At 35.1% G+C, this 22,949-nt stretch overlaps 1 protein-coding gene across 2 annotated transcripts in view; it reads right to left on the minus strand.

The window, feature by feature from the left end:
- Cfap299 (cilia and flagella associated protein 299) overlaps positions 1 to 22,949 on the minus strand; it is a 550,827-nt gene that overhangs the window by 336,812 nt on the left and 191,066 nt on the right. The window contains exon 3 of one of the 2 annotated variants that reach the window (XM_045144386.1): positions 9,378 to 9,462. In XM_045144386.1, coding sequence (XP_045000321.1) covers positions 9,378 to 9,462 — 85 coding nt within the window. Of the gene's footprint in view, positions 1 to 9,371; positions 9,463 to 22,949 lie in introns of both variants that reach the window. The other variant, XM_004653380.2, reaches the window with a different exon arrangement.

Here is a 22,949-nt window from a genome sequence, read left to right on the forward strand (position 1 = left end):
TGGGCTACTGACATTAGGGCTGCCTGCATTCTACTGCCTATACCCAGAGAGTCTGAGCAAGATTAAATGTGTAATGGGCTGACATGCCTGGCAAAAGATATAGAACCGAGTGATTTAAGATATAAAATAGAAAATATTACAGACACAGAGACTGGTTTTGGGTTATTGAAGCTACTACTGTTAAATACAATAGCAGTCATAAAAAAAAAAGATGACTGAACTACTTTATATTAAAACAATGAAAAAGAGGCTTAAGAAAAGACTAAATGGTAGAAATGAAACTCTTTTAAATGAAGATGACTGAAAGGAAGGAACCTGCTCTTCAAAATCATGATTTATTTTCATTCTTGGATGAAGATGTTTTATATACACAAGGATTATGCAAGGACTATGAGGAAGCACTGTTTGTCCAGGATGAACGTCTTCCCTGGCCACTCAGCCCAGATAGAGGGGCAAAATTGGAAAATTCAGAGATTCATCACTGGTTATAGATGTCAAACTTGGACTACAGATTGTGATGTTTGCCTAATGGTTATTGATTTTACATTGGTCCACTCTTCCCTTGCTATGCTTTATAGCAATGGATATGTTCACTCTGTGCCATTGTATGTTGAAAGTATCTAACTTGTTTTGATTTTATAGGACTCACAGGTAAGAGACAATCTAAAATCTCAGGTTAGACTTAGTACTTTGGAACTATCTTAAATTGGTAAAGGCTATGAGACCCTTAAAGTTAGATTGAATAAAAGTTATAATGTGAGATGGTTATAAGTCTAATTAAGGGTCAGGGTGAAATGTGGTAATTTAAATTTATGTCCCCCAGTAGAGTCAGATGTGTTATTAAAGCATATAACTTGGATTTCCAGCTTCTTGGCTAGTAGAAGTGTCATTGTGAGCAGATCCTGGGGTTCAGCCCACAAGTGTTACTGGGGGCAAATCTAAATTCCAGCCTAAGGGATACAGAGTGTTTGAGCTCTGCCTAGGGCTCCCACAGTGTACTTGCTTCTACTGCTAGTGAGGGTTTTGCTCTCTGTGAGTTAAGGTAAAAGAAACCAGCTTCTTTCAGTATAGTGAAACTTTTCCTGGATCTGTTAGCTTAAAATAAAACCCTTCCTCCCATAAACTGCATCTAGTTTGGAGGTTCATCCCTATAGTATGGAACTAACTGTGAAAGATGTGTATCTGGTCAAATTGATTTCTTTTGCTGTTTTTGAACTGATTTCTATCCTGTGGTATTTGTTACTATATTAAAGCTAATATATTTTGTTACATTTTAGATTTGGATAATAATGGTATATAATAACATTATATATTACTGTTTCCATACAATGGCAAAACTTACTCCCATCAAGTATCAAGATATAAGGGTTAGTTTTTTTATTATAATATCAGTAACCACATAATTCTAAGTAAGAGGTTTTGGCACATTCATGTTCAAATTTTATGGTTTTTTTCTGTTATTTTTGCTTATTTCTTTTTACTTTAATGGACTTATTGTTGAAGAAAAATAGTAATATAAGTATTTTTTATAGATAAGTCAAGGAACAGAGGCAAAAATGAATGCACCAAAAAGAGAGGGAAGAAAAAGAAAACTATAATCTTGGTTTCAATTGTATAAATGCACAGACTGATAACTATCTTTGAATTTTGCCTTTGAGTAAGGTAACTGGACAACAAGTACAACTATTTCTTCCTGGGTCCTCCAGAATCTCTGGATTTTACCTGTGGCTATGTAAACCGGTGATCTATGCATACATTTTTCATGGCTAATCATGCACTTCTATGTTTATTAAGTAAGTCCTACATTCACTAAAACTTCTTTGGATGCTTTCAACTTATAAGCAGGTCTCACTTATTTCTAATTTTGTTATCAAAAATCTCTAAGAATTTGATATTTCTCTTGTCTAGTGAGATTAAACATGATAAGATAATCAACTAATGTGTGAATTTCAAAGTTTCCTTGTTTTATTTTGCTAGATTTTTAGAAATAAATGTCATTAAACTTTTAAGGAATCAACTTTTATTTTCAAGGTAGGGCCACACTCTAGCCCAGGCTGACTTGGAACTCACTCTGTAGTCCCAGTATGGCCTCAAACTCACAGCTATCCTCCTTCCTCTGCCTCCTGTGTGCTGTGTCCTGTGTGGATTAATGGTGTGCACCACTATGCCCAGGTGAAACCAGCTTTTAAGATTGTCTGTCCACTAATTATTTGGTTGTTTTTATTTCCAATTTCTCAGCTAATCTATAGGTATCCATTCCCCTAATTTCTTTAGGTCTCCTTTGTTTACTTTTCTTCCAGCTTTTTTTTCCCCTTCTTCTAGCTTTTTAAACTAGATTCTTAATGCATTCATTGATAGTTTGCTATGGTTTTAATTTAAATATGAATGAAGGTTTATATTTGGGGAGCTTGGTTGCCAACTGATGAACTTTGGGGAAGAAATTGTGTCCCAAGAGACCTAGTTTTATTAATTGAGTATGTTTTTCATGAGTTATTATTATGATTGCATTATCGGGAGGTGGTGAAAACTATAAGATGGGTATACTTGTCAAAGTAGGTCATTGTGGGTATGTGCCCTAGAAATGCACCCTGCTGCTTCTTATGTTTTCTCTGCCTTCCGGCATCCATGAAGCGAGCAGCTCTGATCCACTGTGCTCATCTCCCACCACACTCTGCTTCTCCATAACACCAGAAAGGAAGGAGCCAGCCAACCATGGACTGAGACCTCAGAAGCTGGGAGACAGATAATTCTTTATTTAAAAACAAAACTTTGTTTCAGGTATTGACACAATGATAAAAACTCAATAACACACAATTTGTGCTTTATTATTATTGTTAACTATTATTGTTTCCATCATGCTTTCACTTGTCCTCACAAGGTTCACATGAGAGAAATTCATCAACAAATCATTTTCATGGAATATATATCCTACCTAGGCTTTGCTTCTAGAAAATCCAACCTAATCAGTAGCTGCTATTTACAATTCCTCATGTGTCTACTAAATGCTTTCTAAATGCAATTTTATTCTAGAACTATCTCAGTACTATAAAAATTATCTCTACATTGTAGGTAGGGAAAATCAGGCAATATAAAAAGTTTAACAAGACATATTGCTATTACCTTTGTTTTCTATGTCCCTGGTCTTTTATTTTTTTTTCCAGAGAATAAATAAAGATAATTTAATCATCTAGTCATATACATTTCTAGTGAAATGGAGACATTGATAACATTTTTTAACATTAATGTAACTTGTTTATAATGACAGTAATACTTCATGATTCATATAATTTACACAAAAAATTATTAGTGGACTAGCATGGATTCTATTAAAAAAGAAATAAACATATACATAATACCTTCATTTTTTTCTGGAAATTGTAAAACAGCAAAAGAGGGAAAAGATCATGTCAGCACAATGTTATTGGTCATATACAACGTAGTCTTATATTTCCCAGATTTCAGCACCAGATTTCAGTATGTTAGAAAGTTCCTGATTCATAGATTTTCCTGATCCAGGAACAGTGGCTTCTTTGAATGATTCTGAAGGCATAGTTGTAAGCAGTATTTTTATACCAGCTACAATAGTACATATTTCAAAGCCAAAACTAGCCAGCCACATAGCTGTTTTCATGTTAAACATTCAGTGGGAAAATAAGTGTCAACAAGACCCACCAGGAACAGCATGTGAAATTTCACTATAATTCTCATGACTCTCTGATTAGTTAAGAATTCTCAGTTTCCTACCATCTGAAAAACAAAACTCCTACTTAGCTTCTTAAAACAGACACATGTACCCATTATAGGAATCCTGTAGGGAAAGTTTGGGTCTTAGTTACCTCTGTTTGCTTCAAATAGAAAAGCTGTTTTCAGAGGGTAGAACCTTAATAAAAGTGACAGTTATTTCCTACAATATCCAAAATATTCTATAATATGTATTACTAATATTCTGATTACATTTCTTGCCAATGACTAAAACCTATTAAAACCCTAAGAATATCTATTAAACCACATGATCATCACAGAACCCTTGAAATGATCTTTCTAAAGAGAAATTCAAACTTACTTAATTTACCTATTAAATAGTACTAACAAGTGTTCCAAAGTTGTCTGTATCTATTTTATCCATACTTCCAACTTTAGTAGTTATAAATTTACTTCATATCACTTACTAAATATTCTCATGTATCATGCAGTATGCCAGGTGTTTGATCCATATTTTCTTTTCAGGTCTGAAAATATGGCTCAGTCATTAAGGCACTTGTTGGCATAGCCAAAGGAACCAGGTTCAATTCTCCAGTACCCATGTAGAGCAAGATGAACATGGTAGTGTACCCATTCTCTCTCTGTGTCTCTCTCTTTCTCTCTCAGAGTATCTCTCAAAATAAATAAATAAATAAATAAATAAATAATATATTTTCTTTTCAAAACTTAAACACTATTAAAATAACAGTAATATTTTAAACCCCACATTACTGAGAAGAAAACCATAGCTTAGGAAAGCATCAGGAACTACATCTCTGATGAGTTTTTCTGAATAAGAGAACATGTTGTGTTCTATAGTGTTCAGGAAACTAAGTATGGATTCTGGGTCTCATAATGGTCTGGTTCCAACTTCTATGTTTCCTTTATTTTTATTTATTCATTTGACAGAGAGGGAGAGAGAGAGAAAAAAAGAGAGAGAAAACAAATGGGCATGCCAGGGCCTCCGACCACTGCAAATGAACTCCAGATGTGCATGCCCCCTTATGTATCTGGCTAATGTGGGTCCTTTGGCTTTGCAAGCAAATGCCTTAACTGCTAAGCCATCCCTCCAGTCCCCAACTTCTATGTTTACTTAACCAGTGAGTGGTAACCTGTCCTTTATATCTGCTGACATCAAGACCACACCCTTCCCAACAACTGTTCCTCTGCACTGAATATCCTAAGTAGTATCATGTAAATAGTCTTCCACATAACTTCCTCTATCTCCTACTTCAAAATAAACCCTATGGGGTAGGGGTTGGAGCTCAGTGAGGAAGCACAGGCTAAGCATGTGTGGGTTTCTGGGTTCAATCCCCAGCCCCAAAACAAATAATCTCACAGTATAAGATTTGCAGATTTTTATCTCTTAAGTTATTAAATTTACTTTTTTTCTGATATTTTTATCATTTCCATATCCTACCCTTCCATTTTCAATTATCTGAATGGTTACAGTGCACCTCAGGTGACCTCAGCTTGATTCATAGATGGATCATTTATCCCCACAAACACATACTTCTTACAAACTGCTACCAGCGTGTTCTTCACATGAATGTGTGACCACATTGACCATTTTTCTAAACTCAAGAATATTGACCATCTTCAGGGCATATATCCATCTAGTAAAGGCTTAGTCCAATAAAGTTATGATCCGAATACTTATATATACCTAAAACATTATATTGTAAACAATATTCTATAAACCCATTTGGAATACGTACTAAGACAAGATAAAGAAATTGAGAAATAAGCTTTAAATTACTTCCTTAATAAAATTGTATATGTCCTACTAAATATAATTTGACAAATTAAAAGGCCAAAATTGATAACCATAAATTTGTGTGAGAGTCAATAAGCTATGTTTGACAAGATTATGGTTTTCAAACCAGTGACTACCCAGTTCACATTAAATTATATATATTTAGCATACCCAGTAATAAAAGATTCAGGACTATCCCTAGAGAAAAATGCAAAAGTTTTATTAAAGGCCATTAGAAACAAGTGCCAATAAAAACTCTCCCACACTCAAGTATACCACTTGGCTGAGTAAATGTGCACATATTTTCCATCACATAGAAAAGTAGTTTCTGTGCTAGTGATAGGAACACCTTTGTTATGGATTTCATATTCTCAAGAAAAGTCCTTTTAAGGTCTTTCATATCCTTGGCTCAGTATGCCATCAGCACTTCTCTCTTTACTCAATCATCCTAGTAATATAAAACATGGGATAGGAGAAAGATGGCACTGATCACTGGATGTGACTGGCAAATAGGAGAGGTTGATGAAGAAGAGGGTTGTGATAGAAATACATTGTGTACATGTAGGAAAATGTCACAATGAAACTCATTGTTAATATTAATTAGCATATTCCAGTAAAAATGAAACTTTTCAACCTCAAACCCCAAACCAGTGACTCCAAGTCTCCACACCCCTTTTCCATGCAAAACTCCTCAAAACACGTACTTCTTCCTATTTTCATTACTGTATGATTTTCTTTCTTTTTTTTTCTACCAAGTCCAATGAGCTATTTACCCACATGCATTGACATAAGAGCCCTAGCCATGATAAGCAAAGACATTTTTTAGGCAAAAGTGGTTCTTTTTGTTTGTTTGTTTTGTTTTATTGAGGTAGGGTCTCACTCTAGCACAGACAGACTTGGAACTTACTATGTATTCTCAGGGTGGTCTTGCACTCACGGTGATCCTCCTACCTCTGCCTCCTGAGTGCTGGGATTAGAGGCATGCATGTGAACCCAACATGGCTCAGGGAAATTTTGCGGAAGAGGGGGTGGAAAGAACGTCAGAGTCACATGTTGGGTCATGATTTGCAGAGACATTTATCATACCAATAACTGGGGGCTAACTCCACAATGCACGACCCATTTACATCAACAAGGAGGGTCCAAAGGGAGGGGGTAGATCATAGATGAGCCTAAACAGTGGTACCAAACTGCCTGTATTTGATGAAAAGAAAACTAATAAATTAAATTTAAAAAAAAAAAGAAGAGTATCAGGATCACCAGCAGCACCAGAATTTAAGAGAAATGGTGGAATGGCTCTGCTAGGTACCCAGAGAAGATGGCTCTACTGACAAGGGGGGGGGGGTGTGAGACTTCTAGCATACAGAAGCATGAAAATAAATTTCTGCTATATCTTGAGATATGTGCCCCTCAACCCCAAACTTTTATTTATTGACGTCTCTTTCTACACATTGTATTCTTCGTTCTTCATTCCATTCAAATTGCAACAGATAACATCCTTAAAGCGATTTTCCTATGTGTGGTAGGAAAGTAGCTAATCACTCTCTCGTGTTTGTCATACTATCTATTCAAAGCAGCGATTACTTACTAGTCTTTCATTTCATCTTACATTCTCTCTACCATATCTAAGACACTCTGCAGTGATCCAGTATCCCAGTAGGATAAGAACCATACCAAGATTGAGAATTATATATAAGATAGATGTACTGAATGATGGTTTAGATGCAGATACATGAATTGATTCTACTTATACTTAAGAAAACATGGTAGTTCACTCAACATTATGGGCAGAAGGTAATGATTTTGTTATTACTAACATGCTATGATATTAGCACATGGATGAATGGTGTATTGTCAAAGGAGACACCAAAAGAAAGGCAAGATAATAAAATAAAATGGCAGAAAGCAAACTATTATGATTAAAAATTGTGGGCTTTAGATTGTTGGAATTGTGTTTGCTCGTTTAGTTGCTTTACCATGAACCATCATTTTTAAATCTTAGGAAATAATGTTTCAATCCTGACTATGGGTGGCATTTGATCTTGACAAATTTTTTAGCCAACCATATGGAAATAAACTCACAGATTGCTATTTCAGTCTTTATTACACTTACCATTGAAATTCATCTGCTCTCCTTAAAGGCCCATAACATGGATTTCTGTGACAGCATAGTTTTTTTGTCTTTTATCTACCTTTCTGTCTGCTCCTTCTATTGAGAGTCATATAAGTCCAAAACTTTTTTGTTCTGACTATTAGTTTCTGCCCTTATACCCAAACTAACCCCTTTAGAATCTATCTCAGCCCATTTCTTCTAAGACTGTCTCCTCTATTTCAAGTCTACATTAATCATATTCAGTTATTTAATCATAATATATTTCTCTCCTCTCTTTATGAAGTACACTGATGATTTTGTCTGCATGTGAAATTTTTAATGGATTTGATAGAAAAATTCCAACTCTTCAGCTGAAGGGATTGCTTAGCAATTAAGACTTGTCTGCAAAGCCAAAGGACCTACGTTTGATTTCCCAGGATGCATGTAAGCCAGATGCACAAGGTGGCACATGCATGTGTATGGAGTTCATTTTCAGTGGCTAGAGGCCCTGGCACACCCATTCTCTCTCTCTCTCTCCCTCTCCCTCTCTCTCTCTCTCTCTCTCTCTCTCTCTCAAATAAATAAAAATTTTAAAAAGAAAAATTTCAACTCTTTTTTGGTGAAAAACATTAATATAGTTTTTTTCTTTGACTCCAAATATTTCATCATACTATTTCTGGTTATTTTCTATAAGTTAGTCCTTACCATTTCAGCATGAATCTTTACTGTTTTAGTTTTAACTTAAAATCCTTATAGGTTTTTTTTTTAATTATTTATTTATTTAAGAGAGAGAGCATGGTCATTCCAAGGCATCTTGCTGACACAAACTCCAGGTTTGTGGAGAATAGAACCAGGACTGATAAGCTTTGTAAGTAAGTGTCTTTAAACACTGAGTCATTTTCCCATCATCTACTTACACACTTAGAAAAACTATTGTGACAAATACACTTAAAAGCCTAAAAATAAGTATTTATTCCAAATAATATAGGCAATCGTGCCTATTTGATCAGCATGCATTCTAATTTTTTTTCATTTTTCTTTATTTATTTGAGAGTGACAGACAGAGAAAGAGAGGCAGATAGAGAGGGAGAGAGAGAATGGGCACACCAGGGCCTCCAGCCACTGAAAATGAACTCCAGATGCATGCACCCCCTTGTGCATCTGGCCAACATGGGTCCTGGGGAATTGAGCCTCGAACCAGGGTCCTTAGGCTTCACAGGCAAGCACTCAACTGCTAAGCCATCTCTCCAGCCCCATTCTAATATCTAAAATCTATTTTCCTTGAATAATTCAAAATTAGATTTTTCTGTCACATCAAGTCTATCTCATCTCTCAACAGAAGACTATATGACTAACCACAAAACAATATTTTAGCTGCACCATAAAATCAGATTGACAAAAGGCAAAGTGTGTAGGTCAGTGGGTGATAAGCTTGGACTTGGGGTAGTGTAACAGGCTGTTGGGTTAGAAAGAAGCAGGACTGTTTAGCCTAACACCCACACAAAGCTGGAGATGAAAGTTATTTTGACAAATACATGCAAGTTTTCTCCAACAAGCATTTAGAATGTTATTCTTTCCACTATTTGGCAACACACACACACACACACACACACACACACACACACACACACAGGAATTAAAAGAAACTTGACACATGTTATTCTAGTATAAATAATAGCCATTTTTTATCCTTCATAAATTACTTTTTAGGACAGAAGTGAAAGGTACCACTATCAACAAGAACTGTGTCTTCAGGGTTTGCATTTGGATGAATGTACTCACGCTCACTTTTCCATTGCGATTGTCTTCTTCTCTCATGGCCAGAGCCTTCAGAAAATTATCCTGCAGCTCTTTCCCAGCACTAGTCAGTATCCTGGAAAAGAAAGTCTTCTGTTTTAATATCTCAAATAACAAGCATGCTTTAAACACTCTGGGGCCAACAGTCATTTTTTTTATTATAAGTGACAAATTACATATAATAAGGAAACTATTTCTTTATGATCTACTAGAGTTTCAAATTTAATTACTTTCATACAATTACAGAGCATTTACTTCCAAATACTTAATTGGAATAAAGTCTAAAATAATATCCATATCAATACTCATTATACATAAAATTAATCCCATTTACATACCCATTTATTCTTTTCCTCACACCATGAAAAGTCAACACGTTCATTCTCTTCACTTCCCACAAAGATATTAAACTATCTACACTTTAGGCATAATTTATTCATTCATTCATTTAAGCCAATAAAGTCAGTATACTAGGGCATTATTTTTTTTCTCTATGAGTAGAAATAATCAAGGCAAGAAACAGAAATAGGATGAGATAGCCTTGTTAGGAAAAAAAAAAAAAAAAACGAAGAATTAAGAATTCAAGAGACAGCTAGAGACATGACTTAGCAGTTAAAGAGCTTGCCTATTAAGCCTAAGGACCCAAATTTGATTCCCCAGAAACCATGTAAGCCAGATGTAAATGGTGGTGCATACATCTTGAGTTCATTTGCAGTAGCTAGATGCCCTGAGGCACCCATACTCCACCTCTCTAATAAACAGAAAAATAAAAATTTTTAAAAAGTTAAAGTAGAATCCAAGAGCGGGGCTGGGGATATGGTTCAGTGGCTAAAGTCACTTGCTTGCAAAGCCTGCAAATCCGGGTTCAATTCCCCAGTACCATATAAAGCTAGAAGCTCAAAGTGACACATGTATTTAGAGTGTGTATAGCAAAAGGCCCTGGAGCACCCATACATTCTCTCTCTCTATCTCTCTTGCTCGCCCTCTTATTCTCTCCCTGCTTCTCACTCAAATAAGTAAATAAAAATATTTTATTAGGGTGGGAGAGATGGCTTAGTGGTTAAGCTCTTGCCTGTGAAGCCTAAGGACCCCAGTTCAAGGTGCAGTTCCCCAGGACCCACATTAGCCAGATGCACAAGGGGGCACACACATCTGGAGTTTGTTTGCAGTGGCTGGAGACCCTGGTGCACCCATTCTCTCTCTCTCTATCTGCCTCTTTCTCTCTTTGTCTGTCACTCTCAAATAACTACATAAAAATGAACAAAAATTTTTTTAATATTTTATTAAAGAATCCACAATGACTGACTCTGCCTTCATAACTCATAGCCCAAAACCTCATGTTGAATACCAGTAACCCCAGTGAAGAGGCACCTAGTAGAATGGGAGAGAGGAGGAGTGAAATGGGACTAACAAATGAGTTTTCCACACAACAAAATTTCTAATTAATAAAAATTTAAAAAAGAATCCAAGAGAGAACTAACTTTCTTGTTAAATAAATTTTAAAGGAAATTTATAAGATACTTGAAACAACACTGAAACACATAGTGAACAGTGAGGTGAAAATGAGATTATTTAAAGACTAAACCTGTGTTCAGATGGTAATGTTCTATATATTCAGCAATCATTCTTTTATCATGTGTCTATCTTGTACTGGGAGCTGTATCAGGGCACAATGGTTACTAAGTCATAGTTACCACTCTCAAGTTGCCTGTGGTCTCATAGAGGTAAGCAGATAGGTAAACACAATGGCATACTACATGATAACTATCAAGAGTTATATGTACAAAGTGACATAAGAGTTCATGAGAAAATATGCGACCTATTCAATGAAAAGCCACTTAGATTTAAAGCAATTATTCTTGAAATGAATGTAAAAAAGATAAGAAAGTATTAGTCATTTGGGGTGGGAAAGAGGAGAAGGTATTGGTAATTGCAAAGAAATTAAAATAGAAACATAGGTTCAAGGTTTCAGGGTGACTTTAGGTAATGTCAAAGCAGTCAAAATAAATGCAGGAAGTGAGGAAAAACACATAATATTAATAAGACTTAACACTGTTGTAGATTTACTCTACCTAGTAAGGTGACACAGAGCTTGCTTGACTAATTTATACTCCCACCAGCTGTGTTACAGGATCTCTCATATTCTTTTTTTCTTAACCATTCATCAGCTTTTTATTAATATAAGTTTATGATTCCAAGAATGATATCAAAAGGTAAATTTATAACAGACAATTATTTGGAGTTGCATTATTTCTGATTAATAATTACATGGAGATTCATATATGTTGTGATGTATATATCAGTTGCATATTCTTTCAAATTGCAAGCTATTATTCCATGGTATGGATATACCACAATTTTTTAAAATTTATTTTTATTAGTTTTCTACTCAGTGAATACAATCAAGTTGGTATCATGATTAGCCTTCTCCCTGTCTTCCCCCTCTGCAGGGAACCTCCTAGTTGGGGAACATGGGTCATGCATTGTGGAGCTAGCCATCAGTTATGGGTAGGATGCAATGTCTCTGTGTATCATGACCCAACATGTAGCTCTGAAATTCTTTCCTCCCCCTCTTCTGCAAATTTCCCTGAGCCATGCTGGGTTCATTTTAGATCTGCTTCGGTGATGTGGTTTTGATAACCTCTGTGTCTCTGGATATCTGGTTTGGTAGGAGTTGATTGTTTTCTGTGTTGATCTCCTTCACCCTTGTGCTCATATTGTTACCAATATTTATTGTTATTTATTATCTTAATGATTCCCATTCTGACTGTGGTGACAGGAAATCTCAATGCAGTTTTAATTTGTATTCCCCTGATGGCTAAGGATGATGAACATTTTTACTATGTTTATTAGCCTTTATTATTTCATCTTTAATTTTTAATTTCATTAGATCATTTATGTTTTCTCATTTTTATATACCAAATTTCAGATAGATGATAGATAGATTGATGATAGATAGATAGATAGATAGATAGATAGATAGATAGATAGATAGATAGATGATAGAGACTGGAGGAATAAAGATTAGCAAGAGGGTGGAAAGGGAAAGGGAGAAACAAGAGAGGGTTCAAGTGGTATTCAAATCAAGTATTCACTATACTTGAAAAAATGTGTCTTCATAAAACCAAGCACTATGAATAATGAATAATTGCCAATACAAAACTGGAAACTAAGTAAGAATGGGTCCTCTCACCAAAAAGATTCTAGAGTCTCTGAGTTCCCATGTGTAAGTTTATACCTTATGCTAACCACCTCCTCAAAATATCTTGCTTAATTATAAATCTATATGTGTTTACAGATAAGGTGAAATTTAATTTAATCACCTTTCTCAGTCCCACAAGACAAAAAGTAAGCATTACTAATTTTGTATGTATTCTTCAAGGTTATTTTTATAAGATATATATTATAATATGTATGTTACATAAATATATATATAACATATATTTGTACTTGTGAGATATATATTCATAATAATATAGGATGAGTTATTCAATTTATTTTATACTTTGCAAAGGTACTTTTTGTTGCTATTATGTTCCTAGGAAATGATATTTATGAAATTGCAAAAACTGACCAAAATTATCCCCAGGTATCCCCAGGAAATACCAGAAGAATAGAATAGATTTCTAGTACCATTCACTAACAGGAATGAACTTCCAATAATATACCAGGCAGGGATCTCTTAGTAAAAGCTATAGTTGTTAACAGATACGTGCCATCTAAGAAAAGAGTTCTAAGTACATTTGTTGTATTGTGTTATATTTTATTTTATTTTATTTTATTTTATTTTATTTTATTTTATTTTATTTTATTTTATTTGAGAGAGAGATAGAACGTGGGAGAAAGAGAGAAAGACTGTAAATGAACTCCAGACACATGTGCTGCCTTGTGCAGCTGGCTTACATGCGTACTGGGAAATTGAACCTGTGTCCTTTGTCTTCACAGGCAAATGCCTTAACAGCTAAGCCATCTCTCCAGCCTGTAGGTACACTTCTTGATAGTTGTGGACAATTACTAAGATAGACTTTGTTTTTAATTCTTCCATCAAAACAAAAACCAGTCATATATTTGCCTAAAATAAAGATCTCATTCCTTTTTTTAAAAATTTAAACAATATAATTTTAATTGTTTGTAAAGTAATTCAGTAAGCTGTTCTTCTTTTAATGAGTAGTGAAAAGCACATTTCTTAGCCTACTTGCAACCAGTTATGTTCATATGACTGATGCCAAGGAAACTGTAGCTGTTTCTCAATGACTGCATCTCCTGGTTGTACAGGAATCAGATGTGAGGGAACCAGGGAAACTGCAGCTTTGTCTTGGTTGTTGTGTATCCTGATAGAATATTCCTATAGTTAAACATCCTTCAAGTTGCAGTTGTGTTCTTTCTACTATGTCAGAAATCAGGCACTTTCCCAACTGCCACATGTGTGCACTAATGAGTCTGCATCCTCAAAGACCCAAGCTTCATTGAAATATCGTGTGCATCCTGGTTTGGATCCCCTCCCCCATACTTTGTGATCATGAGAATTATCCTATACAGGAGATTGGATCCACCATGACTTCAAAAGAGAAAAGACATCACCTTGTAACAAAAATAATATAAAACTTCTGGAAAGTGTACCTACCAGTGGTGGGAGTAAGCAGCATTTTTCTCTGTAAATGGAATGCAATATGACTATCACTCTAGTTACCATCCTGGAATTAACCAGAAACCACTATGTCATGGAATAAAACAAGAGAAATGGGCAGTTGATACTTTAAGACATCAGCATAGCCTTATTTGATATGATCTAGGCTTCTTTAATATAGAACTACAAGGAATTCATATTTTATTTTAGACACTTTCCTTTTCATTTTCCTATTGTTTTTAAGTGCATGATTCACAGCATAAAATGTGCTCACACTTTCAAAGAACACCATTTGTGGTTGGCTTGGTGACCACTGAATTTTAACTTCATCTGTAATACTCTAAGGAGTTGCTAGGAGATTTTTACTTATAAAGTTAAATTATATTTTAAACAGTCAGCAACTAAAACGTTTAAGTGGAAGCAGGAGATAATGGGAACAGAACTGAGACAAAATATGGGTCACCAGTCTTATTTCCCATTCATCTCACAATTAGTTTAAGTTGCCACATTTTTCTGAACCTGAGTTTTATAGTAAACTAATCTCTAAGCTCTTAACTGCTAGGAAACATGATTTGAAGTGATCAACAGTATTAGCAACCACAAAATATCACTGATATGAAATCTAAGAAGTGTGGCTCTTGTGCTGACCATACATAAGCTCACAGTGTTCCTTTACTATTATTCAAATGTCATGCACACAGGGCATTCACACCATTTCCTATAAAGAAAATTGAACATATATATATATATATATGTATGTATATATGTATGTAATATGGATAAGTGTCTATGGTTACAATTATTTACAGCAGAGGAGAAAATGTTAGATAATCGTTATTAGCCCATGCCACAGCTGAGAAGCTGAAACTCCTTAACAAGAAGAAATACTGGAAATTCAGAGTGTGTGGTAAGGAATTCTTAAAATTTTAACATACATTGCTTTTATTTACCTGGGTTTAACAGCCAGTGACCCGAGAAACTTTACTTAAATAAACATTACAAAATGAGTTATTTCCTCAAGAAGTGAAGTAGATCTGTTACAAAATCTTAGGGCTCTGAGTCTTATAAGGGCAACTACTCCATCTTTATTGTTTACACTTTCAAAGCAGGGTAAAAGTTATATGGATGAGTTAATTTTTACCAGCCGTGTTTAATCATTAGCTGAAGGCTTTTACATAATCCTAGGTGAATGACTATAATCACATTTTTTAATCCTCAACAATCAGGCTACTGGTTCTACAGTTCGAGTGTACTGTTTACGAAACATACCCCACACATTCTCTTTATTCGGTTGACAGTTGAAGAGAAAGAATAAATACCAAAAGAAAAGAAAACTTGGGAAACAAAGCAGAAAGTTATTTTCAAGAGGTATTTACTTAAGAGTTCACTTAAAATAAATTCTTTCAGTGAATATTTGTAACTTAATAGTCATTTTAAGATTTTAATTTCATAATTATGAGTGTTCTAGTAGGCAAGATGGAATCAGTCATTAAAATCTATTATGATATATTATGATATGCACTTTCTGATCCCCATTAACTTAAATATAGTGTTAAATTTATTTTAAAGGAATACTTTTTAGGTATCGGGTGCTATGTTTATCCAACTGCATATTCTAGGCATTTCACAGACACTTTCAGTTATCCTCATACCAAAGCCTAACACAGAATATATTCATTTTTCCTTCAGAGATGAAGTTAGATTCAATGAAACTAAATAACTTGTTTGAAATCAGCTGAAATTCAGCCTTAAAACTAGATTGCATTGATTCTAAGTTATTGTTTTACTATGTTGAAATCTGGATAATATTACTCTAAACATATTGTCAATAAAAATAACATTCATTCAGTAAGAAGCTGGAATTATCAGGTGTGTCTTGGGGAGAGTAAGACATAACAGCATTCAGCCGGAGACTACAGGGAAACTTACACAGCCACAGTCATCCTTCCAATAGAGACTAGGGTTCCAATTAACTACTTGTTCAGAGATAATTTTGATGTTCCTAAGCCAGTGAATGCCAACATAGCCTATATGTCATAGTTCTAACTTGTAGCAGTTGTTTAAATGTGATTCAATCACTCTGTGTCTTAGTTTCTTAAAATGTATCCTAAAATATTTACCCAGTATACTCTCCCACTTCCAGTGCATGAAAGTTCAGTTTTCTTTATAACATTAATAGGTTGTATTTTAGAATTTTTTAAGTTAAAGCAATTGTGCGTATGCTAATATTTTACAATTCTTTTAATTTGTTATTCCAATAATATAATTCTATGTTTTGCTATATGAATTTCCTCTGATGCAAAACTGCTCATTTCTAGCTCTATCAACCTGGTATATAGATTTTTTATCTTAATAATTTGTAAGTATTCCTCATATATAATTATATTAGCTATTTTTTATGATATATATCCCACAAATATTTTCATTGATGAAACTTTTTCATCTCTGCTCTCTTATTAGACTTTTGGGTGATTAGAAGATCTTAATTTGAATATGGGTCAATATATCAATATTGCTGGAGAGCTAAATGAATTTTTTTTCTACACTAAGCATAGCAACATGTTGCCCTGAGCTGTTTTAAAATTTACAAAGCATAACTGTAGTATCACATTTATATGTGTCAAATATCTGTACATATTAAGATCTGTTTTGGTGTCTCTACTTTAATCCAGTTATCCAGTTTATTTCTTCATATCAATACCACATTAATGTACTGAGAGTTCATAGTAAACCTCTGCTTTGAGTTGATGCTGGAGGCTGGGTCTCCAGAGCACCAAGACTGGGAAATGAGTACCTTTAATATGTAGCACCTAGTAGGTCTTTAGGTGATTTGGGACACTGCCCACCAAAAGGAATATTATTCTGAAATGAGTCTAACTAGGTAATATAAAAGCTTGTCTGACTCCTGAGTTTCTCTCTGATGTCCTGCTTTGAGATTTGATGCCCTTCCTCCCACACATTCATCAACACAGCTATATGAACAGATAATGTCACATAAACATTGAGTTGCACAGGCCTCTGTTTTTCACAAAGTCAAAATTCTTCAAATATTTCACTATAATGATTAAAATCGAAATAATATACTCTCTATGTCCAAAATAACTTTGTTCTCTATAGAACATCTTTTTCTTCTCTGTTTCCATAGAATTTTTCATACATTTGTCAAATTCCATTTTTAAAATAAATGTGGAGATTTTTATTGAATTTCTAGTTTGCAAAGAATAAGCATCCTTATGAAGGTGTGCCTTGCATCCATGGAGAATGAAGCTTATTATTTCATTTGTGTTTACTTATTATAAAAATAATAAAATAAAATTTATATATTATTTTTCATCACATGCTTTTACCTACCAGTCCCACAATTGTCACTGTTATAATTGTCCTTCCTTCTGTGGCCAAAATAGCATCAAGATTATGAAAGTACATGAAGGCTGGTGGACTCACACAGAAATTAGCCATAGGAAGGAGACCATACTATTTTCAGGCCTAGAAAGGCAAGAAGAGGGACTGTCTAGCTATACCTGACAGACTTGCAGGTCAATGGAAGAGGAGCATGGCCACTACCCATATCATAGCCACTTTTCATCTGCGCCTGCCTTCCCATTTCCTTATGGAGGAAACAGTGCACAAACATCAGCCTATGTAGTTTGGAGCCTTTTTCTTGAGTCATAGTCATTCTCCATATACTGTAGACCACACCTAGGGTTTCATTCCCTAGACCTTTAATAGCTTTCAACCCTGAGTTTAGAAAGTCCTTCCTGATTCTCTCAACCCTCTTTATAAGCTTCAAACATCTGGACTCTGGTAAATGATATTCTTCTGCCATCTTTCCCTTTACATCTGCACATAGGAATACAGTAATACTGAATGTCTTGTAATTCCACTTAATGTGTAATAAACTTTCAATAAATATTAGTTAAGTTATTACAAAATATATAAAATTAGAAAATCAATGATTAATTAATTCACTTTATAAAATTTACTGTTTAAAGAAGAAAATAAAACAATTACTACAGTAAATACTAGAAAACCATCTCTATCCAACTTTTAAATTTTTGTTTTCGTTGTTCTGGTTATTTTTTTGTTTTCAAGGTAGAGTCTCACTCTAGTCCAGGCTGACCTGGAATGTGCTCTGTAATCTCAGGTAGGCCTTGAACTCACAGTGGTCCTCTTACCTCTGCCTCTCTTGTGCTAGGATTAAAAGCGTGCACCACCATGCCCAGCTAGTTCTGGTTATTTTTGTCTCTTGGAGGTGAATGTTAAATGCAACTAAAATGCAAAGCTTTGTCATTTATCTGCTATTAATTTAAGAGACACAGAATGATATGTTGTTTTTTGTTATATTCTTCATTATAGTCTAATAATTGTAATTATAAATAAATAAATATAAATTAGTCATTCAAGGTTTAAAGTAAGCTTCAATATAAATTTATAATTTTTGGATTAACAAACAATATAGCAATGAATTTATATTTAAGGAGAATTAAAATTGACTAAAATTAATGCATATACAGTTTAGTGGAACCTAGTTTAAATTATATTAGAAAATCATTTAAACATTTTTAAATACTATAAGATATATTCTCATTTCACAACATAAAAAATGAAAGATAATTCTGCATCATTTCCAAGACTTTCATTAAGGTCTATTTTCTATAACACATAATATGTAATACATATATAGACACACATATTTTGAATAGTTATATGAAATATAGCCATACTGAAATAGCATTTTTAATCCAAAATAGTAAATAGGGAAAATGATAGTTCAATTCCTATTCTCTAGGCATCAGCTCAACAGGAAACCCTGTCTTCAGTCTAAGAAGAAATGTTTGCCTAAGAGCTGAAGGATGAGAGGACAGGACAATTATGGAACTAATGTGAGTTTTGAAACTCCTTTCTTTTATTGCTATTTACTTTTGGCTTTTCATTTGCTGTTAACTTTATTGAATCACTGTTGTTATGGAGTCAGTGTTGCAGTCATCTTCGTGTTGCTGGCACAAAGCACTCAAACAAAACCAGTTAATGGTAGGAAAGGGTTTATTTTGGCTTGTGGACTTGAGGGAAATCTCCATGCTGTTAGTGTAAGATGTGGCAGAAGCATAGGCTGGACATCACATCATGGTCAGCATGAGGTGGACAATAGCAGAAGGAGAGCACGCCAAACACTAGGAAGGGGAAACTGGCTATAACACCCATAATTCTGCCCCCAACAACAACCCTTCTTCCCGAGGTTCCAATTCCAAAATTGCCACCAGCTGGGGACCTAGCATTCAGAACATGAGTTTATTGGAGGCACATAATTCAAACCACTACAGTCAGATTAGTCATAACTTTATAGAAAAAAGTTTATGGCTTAGACACTTTTATAACACATACTTTGATTTTCATGTAATTTCCAGGGGTCATCAATTTATATTCTAATAACTTTCTGCATATAGGACATTGCTTTAAAAATGAGGTTCTAGTTTTGATTAATAAATAAAAAATATAATAGTTCCACTGAGAAGAAAAATGTCAACACTTTCCTTTCTTTTCCTGCATGATGGAGTGTGTGTGTGTGTGTGTGTGTGTGTGTGTGTGTGTGTGTAGAATGTGTGGGTGCATGCATGTTTATATGCTTATATACATGTGCTAGTATGAGTACACATGTGTATAAATGCATGTAGAAGCCAGAGGTTGACATTTACTATCTTCTTTTATCACAGCCCATCTTATTTTTTGAGACAGGGTCTCTCAATGAACACAGAGATCACCAACTCAAATAGACATGCTAGCCAGAAAGCCCCAGAGATTCCTTGTTCACCGCCACAGGCCTGGGATTACAGGAGCATGCTCCCAGGGATGGCATGTGCTTTACCAAGTGAGCCATATATCCATGTCCCTGAATGATCAAGTGTACAGTAAAGTGAATGACATCTCTGAGAAGCACTTCAACTTCCAGAAACACACAAAAAAAACAAGAAAGATGAGAATTGCTAATAATGTACACTGGACAGCTGGTCCTTTTCATTTTTCATGTCATGGAAAACTCACTTGGGAGTTCTAAGATCCAGGGCATCATAAATCAGTCAAACTTAGATGACAATTTTGCTTTTTTGTAAGGAGACAAAATGAGTGGACTTCTGTGTGAGAAAATATCACCAAACATTTCTTAGTTTTTTTTTTTTCTTTTTGTACATTTGACAAGTTTTCCGTTGCTAATTCTTAAACGTGGAAAGTTAAGATGTTCTCATACCTTGAGGGAGAAAATATTATTTGAAAAAATAAAAAGAAGTGTTCTTTCTCTGTATATGTAACCAGTTTTACTCTAAAAGTACATTTAAGTATAACTTTACTTCTCTTCATCGTTTATCCTGGTTTAAATGTACTTTCTGTCTTTAAACAGTGACAGGATCATGAATAGACATTGACCATGAGTAGCACCTTCAGCAATTCACTTACTAGAAAACAGAACATTATGATACTCAACATCTTGTGCAATGTCTCATCTCTGTGTGCTTCCCTAATAGCTAAAAATGCATATAACAGTAGGTGGAGAAAGTCCTTATACAGAAATTTAGTACAGTGGAATTATGGGACAAACTCCTCACCAAAGAAAGAGAGTCAAAGTGGGGGCATATTACTGCATTTCTCAACAACCACACAAAATAGTCACAGCTATCATGTATCAAAAAGTGAGTACATGAATGGGAAAGTGTATAAAAAAAGTGTTTCAATGTGGGAGTACGAAAGGGAGAAAGTTACTTGAATACTATTTGTTTGATGTTTTGTATCCTTTGTGTTTGTGCTACTTGTTTAATATAAATTGTTATCTGGACCTTTGGGAAGGGAAAGGAAGAGGCAGGGACGGTAACACAGGGTATTGCAGTCAGCTTCAAATTACTGGCAGAAAACACCCAATCAAGAGCAGCTTGTGGGAGGAAAGGGTTTATTTTGTCTTACAGACTTGAGGGGAAGTTCCGTGATGGCAGGAGAAAATGATGGCATGAACAGAGTATGGACATCATCTCCTGGCCAACATCAAGTAGACAACAGCAACAAGAGAGTGTGCCAAACACTGGCAAGGGGAAGCTGGCTATAGTACCCAAAAACCTGAACCTAATAATGCACTGCATCCAGGAGGCTACCTTTCCCAAATTGCTACCAACTGGATATCTAGCATTCAGAACACAGAAGTTTATGGGGTACACATGAATCAAAACACTACATTCCATTCCTAGCCCTCAAAACTGATAACCATCCATGAGGTAAAATGCCATGCATATAGTCCAACTATTAAGTCTCCATAACTTTTTCAGTCCCAATGATGCTCCCATAGTCCAAAGTCTTTTAATGGAGACATAATACCAAAATAAACACACATAAGAAAACATATTGGCACAGAATAAACATTCATACCCAAAAGATTGCATTGGGTATAGCAAAGAAATAATAAACCAACAAAATCAAATTCTGTAGCTCCAAGTCCAACGACTCTAACCAGTGACAAGTTTCCAAGTCCAATAATTGTAACCAGTGACAAGTCTCTGGAGTTCCAATTCTGGCCCTCCAGCTAGGCTGCTCACAACAGCAGGAAATTTCATCTTATGGGGGTTAGCTCTCCCTGGTAGTCATCCCCTGGTACTGTATCTCCACCAGGGCTCCACTGCAACCCACAGTATATCCTAAAGGCTTCATCAGGCCCCCATGCAAGTAATCCAAAAAGCCTGCTTCAAACTGTCCATGGTTACTTCAAAAGAAAAAAATGTTGCAAATTCAATGACTATTTCCTATTGCCTGCATTTGTAAACTCCATAGTACCAGTCCATAGTTCTTATTACATTCAGGTCTTTCAACTCTGATCAAAATAGTCCATAAAACTATACTTACTGTAAGGTGTCTCTTATGCCTAAGTTTCAAATCCTTCCACATTCTTCCTTTAAATCAGTTTCAAATGACCAAAGCCACAGAAAGATTTCTAGCAGTAATGACCTCATTCCTCTGGTACCAATTTCTGTTGCAGTCAGCTTCTCATTGCTGGCATAAAGAACTAACCAAAAGCGACTTGTGGGAAGAAAGGATTTATTTTGGCTTATAGACTCGAAGGAAAGCTCCATGATGGAAGAGGAAAACGATGGCATGAACAGAGGGTGGACATCACGTCCTGGCCAACATCAGGTGGACAATAGTAGAGGAGAGTATACCAAACACAGACAAGGGAAAACTGGGTATAAAACCCATAAGCCTTCCCCAAAAATATACTACCTCCAGAAGGCTTCAATTCCCAAATTGCCACCAGACGGAGACCTAGCATTCAGAATACATAACTTTAAGGCGGGGGGCACTTGAATCAAACCACCACACAGAGTGAATATGAGCAACTACATTATATACATGTATAAAAATATTATAACATTCTCTCTCTATATATATATGTGTGTGTGTGTGTGTGTGTGTGTGTGTGTGTGTGTGTTTCTTTCTAGCTCTCAAATAAATAAATAACATTAAATTTAAAAAGCTGGAGAGATGGTTTAGCCATTAAAGCTCTTGCCTGTGAAGCCTAAGGATCCAGGTTCAACTCCCCAGAACCCACATATTCCAGATGCACAAGCTGGTACATGTGTCTTGAGTTTGTTTACAGTGGCTAGAGGCCCTCTGATGCTCTTTCTTCCTTTCATTCATTCTTTCATTCTTTTGTTCTTTCTGTCTCTCTCTCTCCCTCTCTCTCTCTCTCTCAAATAAATAAGTAAACATGTTATAACAAAACAATGAATGCTAATAAAATAAAAAAGTAGAAATAAAAAAACTAAAGTTTAGGTATTGTGATATAAATCTGACCTCTAGTTATAGAGACAAAGAAAGATGGAGCAATGGTAGAATAGAAGAACCAGGCATGGGGGTCCCATGCCTGTAATCCCAGAATTTACATGTTGGAGGCAGAAGGAATGGGA

Source organism: Jaculus jaculus, chromosome 2 (assembly GCF_020740685.1).
Source record: "Jaculus jaculus isolate mJacJac1 chromosome 2, mJacJac1.mat.Y.cur, whole genome shotgun sequence".
In the NCBI taxonomy this organism is placed as follows: domain Eukaryota; kingdom Metazoa; phylum Chordata; class Mammalia; order Rodentia; family Dipodidae; genus Jaculus; species Jaculus jaculus.